General features: G+C 34.0%; 1 protein-coding gene across 1 annotated transcript; it reads right to left on the bottom strand.

Moving 5' to 3' along the window:
- Window positions 1–2189: 2189 nt before the first annotated feature.
- Window positions 2190–5374, bottom strand: LOC107100984. Its single transcript, XM_015399705.1, has 6 exons — window positions 5184–5374; window positions 4873–4899; window positions 4388–4678; window positions 3893–4201; window positions 3304–3357; window positions 2190–2242 (listed from the first exon to the last, which is right to left on the bottom strand). The coding sequence occupies exons 1-6, from the start codon at window positions 5212–5214 to the stop codon at window positions 2190–2192; spliced, it is 765 nt and encodes a 254-aa protein (XP_015255191.1). The 5' UTR covers window positions 5215–5374.
- Window positions 5375–6815: the final 1441 nt, after the last annotated feature.

Below are 6815 nucleotides of genomic sequence, written 5' to 3'. Positions count from 1 at the left end.
AATTTTTTGAGACACAGGAAGCCAGTGTAAGGACTTCAGAACTGGAGTGATGTGATCCAGTCTCTTGGTCTTAGTGAGGACTCGAGCAGCGGCGTTCTGAATCAGCTGCAGCTGCAGCTTTTTTTTTTTAAACTTTAAAACTAACAACCTCTTTTTACGGTGCAAAATTCACTTAATAAACAACTTAAAAGCTTGAGTCCAATAACAGTTCCTTAAAAGCTTTAATGTAAATATAAATGCATCTGCTCTCATTGCAGTTCTTTGATACTTTAAAATTACTTCTGCAGACTGGTAACATCCTACTATTGTTAAACTCTGATCAAATACATCCCACCTGAAACAGTTCAGCTGTAAGCGGTTTGATTTCATATGATACAATAATGAATTAAGATACTATTTTGGCAGAATGTTGCTTATAAAAAATGTTCTAAATTTTCTCACCTGTCTTTCTTTTGGCTCGGAAACATGCTGCTATCATCAGAATGGCAAGAACAGTCAGTCCACTGGCAGTTGCTGCTATAATCAGTTTCCACATTTCTGTTGGAGAGGTCATAAATAACTTTGATTTGGATATCTCACCCTTATAACTGTTTTAAAGTCTGAAAATCTAATGGGTCAGTCTTAAATAAAAACAAAACAAGCAAAGCTTAAATTTCATACAGAAATACTGTATGCCTGTAAATTAATAAATCAGTTTGAAAGGACGTTTTCAGAAACCAGAGTATAATAAACCTTAGAACAGTCTCAAGAACTTGCTGCAGTATACGCACTACAAAAAAGCTATTTAAAAAAATAAGTGAACATTGTTCACTTATTTTTTTAAATAGCCAGATGCTGGCTGCAATCAGCTGGTTTTCTTAAGATAGAATACATTTAACCAACCTCACAGTGTGCCCTAATTAAAATTATTCTTTAAACTGCCTTAAGATGAAATGTGTTGTGATTTGTTGCTATGTATATTAATTAAGAAGAAATAAAAGAAACATTTAATATTGACATCAAAATAATTACTGTATGTCACCTTTATTTTTGTCTTTAGAGTTGAGATCTTCTTTTTTGCCTTTCCCCCCTCCACGAATAGAAGATACATAAGGAGTCACTAAAACAGAAATTATACCAGATATTGTCGGTTTAATGCTGGAATGAAAAATCTTTTTTTTTTCTTAGTTTTTTTTAAATGTCTTAACAAAAAAGATCTTATAAGATTAAAGATCTTATAAGGTTATTACTTTCTGACAATCAAGCAGACTAAGCTTTCCTGTTGTCAGGTAAGTTTATCAAATGTTTGTCATGTTCGACTTTGTATACATCATAGGATTCAGGAAGAAAGTTTGGTGCTCCAGAGAGGACAGAGGAAAAAGTGCATTATTTTCCAAACAAAAGCAAGAAGCTTTGAAGGTGATAACAAAAGCAAGTTTCAATATTCACAGTAAACCATGTTGTTTACTAATATGAACTGATATGCAACTCGAGGTGGGAGGAGCCATAACTATAAATCCAACTTTAAAGTAGATAATAGTTTGTTTAAAAAGTACTTAGGGATAGAGACCCCTACTTTTGCAGTGATATGTCCTCATTGACAATAGAGGGAAGCCTGCATGCCTGAAAAGGTGTGAGGTAGAAGCATTATGTTGTATGGGCTAGTTTTTGTTTTTGCACTGTAAAAAGTGTGACTGGGATAAATTCTCATCCCATCCATTTTCTGACACACTTATCCCAGCTGGGGTGGCAAGGGGTGCTGGTGCTTTTTTCCAGCAGTCTAAGGGCAAGAGGCGGGGTACACCCTGGACAGGTCACTAGGCTATCACAGGGCAAAACGGAAACAAACGGGAAAAACAACCATTCACACACACACAGTAACACCTAAGGAGAATTTACAGAAGCCAGTTAACCTAACAGTCATATTTTTGGGCTATTGGGGGGAGCGGGGTTCCCGGAGAGATGAATACACAGGGAAATCATCCAAATTCCATGCAGAAAGACCCAAGTCTGGGAATCAAACCTGGAACTTTCTTGCTATAAGGCAGCAGTGCTACCCACTGTGTCATTGTGTAGCTCTGGGCTAAATTAATATGTACAAAATACTTATTGCCTATAAATTAAAAAATGCTGTGTAGTTTTGTCATGATCTGCCCTGTTAGCTGGTCTTAAGGGTTCATTTCATTCACCTGTCTAACTCTGCCTGGTCTTTAATTATCACTGATCTCATCCACCTGCACGTTCTGCTTTATATTCGGCTCAGCTAACAGGGCAGATTATGACAAGTTTTGCATATTGTTAGATTCATTTACAAAACCTTTATTTATTTATCAATAGGACTTTACTTATTTTTGTATTAATAGCTGAAATATACTTAGCATAATTTGATTATATTTTATCAGTAAGGTGAACAGGTTGAAAACATTTTAACCAATGGGAGACTTTTGGATTTAATCGACATGCAATATTTAAACCAGCCACAACCAGTTGACCATAAGCTGAAAGTTGGTGCTATTTATTTAAGATAAGAATGAGTATGAAAGCGTGATTGTGACAAATCTCACACAAATAAATGTTTACTTGCTTTATTCTAAATTCACTGTAAACCTGAATATTGAAAGTAATTAGTTAGACTCAGTAGTTAAAGCTCATTAGTTTGTTTAATTTCTGCCATTTGAAATGTGTTGAGTTGGTGTAAATCACATTTAACTAAGACTTTTGGATTAAAATCAACCATTTGTCTATGGATTGAGCTTAATTTAAATTACTTAATAAAGAACAATTTACCTCTAATAAGAAAGTATGAGCCCAGATTTTGACAATATGACCCCATTGGCTGACTAGCTGGCAATATGTGAAACTAGCACCACCATACCATGAGTGAGGTTGCTGTTACATTTAAACAGGATTTTCCAGTTAATTTTTAATAGATTGCCTCAATGTTTGTAATATATTTACTTACTTACACAAAATTATTCTTCATCAAATATTTGGTAGAATTTTAGCAAGAAAAAAAACAGACAGTTTTATTCAGATATTTGTTTTAAATAAACACCAAGAAAAAAAAAACATTTAATCCAGGCGATTAATCTAAATTACTTTTCCCAATAGTGATCTTAATATCGGGCGGCTCAGTGACGCAGTGGGTAGCACTGCTGACTTGCAGTAAGAAGGTTCTGGGTTTGATTCCCGGCCCAGGGTCTTTATGCATGCACATTACATTGCAGTGCAAAAAAAATGCCTCCCAAAGCCATTCTATATGTCATATAATCCTTCAAATTAAAGTTAAAACATCAAAGTTTGCATGTTAGTACATTTTCCTACCTGATTTGGTAGTTGTGAGAGCACTGGTCATACCAATTGTTGACTCAGTCATACCTAAATACAATAAAACGGTTTGTCACAATGTTCTGGGTCACTGCTGATATTCTCTGCATATTTTTCATGTCATGACTGTGGCTCTGAAAGTTGTCAGCTTGATTGATTATTTGGGGGAAATTGAATTAAAATTCTTAGTGGAAAAACTTATGTGATACATTTATTATATAAAAAGCTTCAACTGTATCTTAAACAATAGTTTTAAAAAACAGACCTTATTCTATTTTTTTCTAAACTGCAACATTAAACAATTTATTTAACTTTGCAAGGTAATTTAGCACATACTTAAGAATTAGGTGGATTTTAAATAGATGTCAAACCTTTAGAAGAGGCCTTGTTAGCTTTACAGGACTACTTTTAGATATATTTATTTATATGTTTTTATTAATCCCGCATCAAGTTTAAATAATAAAAAAAAAACAAGTAAACATATAAAATTAGGTCTCAAAAGTAATAATAAAAAAAAAATCATATTTTTTCCTGTTTCTTCTGAAAGACACTGAAATTAGTAAAACATTTATTTAAATCAACTCACCAGCGAAACTGTATGGATCACTACGAGCAGTTAAAAATGTTTCATCATTCTCCAAAACGTAATCACAGCTGACCTCTTTCTGTTGAACTACATGTAGGTAACTCAGTAATTCATCTTCTGGAATCTCAGTCTGGCAGGACCATTGATTTGTTCTTGAGTTCTTCGTTACAGTCTTTGTTTTGACTGGATGACTTGATTCTCCAAAGTACAGGTTACATGTTGAGTCATGTTTCACAGAGCCAGCCAGAGAGCAGGTGAAGATAGCATAATGACCCTTATAATAATTTACAGCCAGTTGCGGTTTTACATCTAGATAAGAAATGATTAGTGCAAGAAGGCATAGTAAAACATTATGTTGAAGCAGTGAAAGAAAAAACTTGTTAAACACAGATGCAAACTATAAAATCAGATCTCTTAACTTTTTTTTTTTATTTTGACAATTTCTAAGAAACAAAACTAAATATTAAAATATCTAAGAAAGAAAAAGTCACTTACCAATAATGATGTGTAATATATTACTGTGGGGAGATGGAGAGTCTAAGGCTCCATATATTACAGTGTAATAACATCTGACAGCAACCACAGAGGGGGAACTTTGCTTAGACAGGAACAGCAGCTCAGTTCCTGTTAATGTGTTTTTGCAGGGGAAAGATCTCTGAGTTCCTCCGTTTACATAAAAACGACAATGATGAACAGAAACATGTTTTGGAGCCTGACAGCTTAAGGTGACTTTATCTGTGTCTTTGATTCTTGATGAATTGACTGTTAGTTTAGCCTGAGGAAGGGCTGAAATATAGACAGAGGAAAACATGTAATTACTTCATCCAAATTGTAATATTTGATGATAAGTTATTTTACTCATCAGTTTATTAATGGAAATATATCTTTACTGAACCTTTTTTAAGGTATTCGGTCATTGCAGTAGAAGGTATTAAATTACATTCATAACACAGCTAACATGAGAATCAACAGACACTGACCTTGTACTTGGGTTGCATAAAAAGGACCTGGTTGAATAATAAAAGCAATTTTTCAATATTACTTATTTACACACAGTGAAAACATAATCTGTAAAGTTATTAAAAATTGTGGAATTTCAAAATCATAGTAAAAAAACACCTATCAGTGTAAATCATTTTTATTTCAAACAGCATTTTTTTCTCAGCATCAGCATAAACAGAACACTTAAGCATACAGACAGTGAGACCAAACCAAATTTGAAGTTAATTCTTGTTTCTTATCAGTAAAAAAACAACATTAGTTTTGAAAGCAAGTAGAAAATTGTACCTACCCAAGAAGATGAGAAATAACAATCTTTCCATTATAATTAAAATAGACCTAAACTGTAATCATAATCTTACAGAGAGAAAAAATGAGCATCTGACTAAACCAAGTTAGGTGTAATGTTCTGCATTTGCGGGAAAACCAGAGAGAGCAACAGAATAACTCAAAGATACAACCCACAAACACACAACCAGTTTAATCATTGTAAATGATTAAAATTAATTACTTCCTTGACCAAGACTAGATTCAAATGGCACTAAGCTTTTCAGGAATGCAAACAGTCTTTTCATTTCATTTCCCTTTTTAGTTAATTTCCATATCTGTATAGTAGTTCTGTTTTTGTTTTGTTTTTTCCTTCTTTACAGGTAGGTGGTGAATTTTAGTGCCTTTGAGTATATCAAGGTAAAATAATTTCCCCATCTTCACGTAGTGTTTATACTTTAAAACAAAGCAGGGCAAAGCAGTGTTTATACTTTAAAACAATTGACAGGAAATCAAACAAAAAGAACGTTATTTTAATTTTCTTTGATTTTCACTCAATCTTGCTTAGTTCACTGGGCTGAGGCTCGGGTGTTTACTTGTTATCCTGTGAAAAGAAAGAGGCATTTATTAAAACCCTTTTTGAGTAGTTTCCTGATGTCATTTTCAACTGAGATTGTACAATGTTTCACAGAGTGCTTCTCCAAATGCCCAAATTACATTTAATGTTACAATTCCTTTAAATACTATATGTATATATACAAACAGATTACCAGTATTCCAGCTGTAGTTAGCTGCACTGTAGGGTCATCACATCCTACTTGTAAATGATGAAGAAAAAGCATTATTAGCATTATTTGAAGAAATAGGATAATAGTTGCAGAAGGTATTTTAATAAACCTCTCTGTTGTTCAAACTAGGCACTGACATTTGTTTAACTTGAATAGGCCTGAAAAGGAATATTCTCATAAGGAGGCATAAAAAACACATTATTATTAGTGGTGCCTCTTAAACTTTTTGTTAATGAGCAATGAGCTTATTTTCCTTTACCTGAAATTTCAGGAATGGATCTGAAGCAGCGAAAGAAAATTTTTTTAACCATTGTGTTTGAAAGAGATGAAAAAGAGATGAAAAAGACATGTTTTAGGCTACGCTCATACTGCAGCCTGAAGTGACCCAAATCCGATTTTGTTTTGCCCGTATGTGACCTGTAGGCTATCTGATCTTTTCAAGGCGGTCTAAACAACACAGATCTGATTTTTTCCAATGTGACAAAGGCCACTTGGCTATGTGGTCCTGAATCCGATACCTATCTGATCATTTGAATAATCTTCAAATCTTCAAATAATGATCTTCAAATGCGACCCATGTCTGAATGGCCAGGTCACATTCAGCTACCCTGAACTTCATTAATACTCAAAGGTCACTATTCTGCTATGCAGAAGCGGGAAGAAAAAACACAACAATGTCAGACGATAATGCGGGGAGCAGTCTTTTTTTTAACCATCTTGAAAAGATTGAGTTTTTAAGGTCGGGAAAAATCGCTAGATACGCTCCAGCACTGCCATCCATGTTTACTCCCGTGAACACAGAGCACGCTTGCTTGTGATGTCATTGCATCCTCTACTGCACATGCAGGACACTTAAGCTGTAAGAATGC

The sequence above is a fragment of the Cyprinodon variegatus genome, unplaced genomic scaffold (genome assembly GCF_000732505.1).
Source record: "Cyprinodon variegatus isolate N-32 unplaced genomic scaffold, C_variegatus-1.0 Scaffold1041, whole genome shotgun sequence".
In the NCBI taxonomy this organism is placed as follows: domain Eukaryota; kingdom Metazoa; phylum Chordata; class Actinopteri; order Cyprinodontiformes; family Cyprinodontidae; genus Cyprinodon; species Cyprinodon variegatus.
This window is presented reverse-complemented; position numbering and strand designations above follow the sequence as displayed.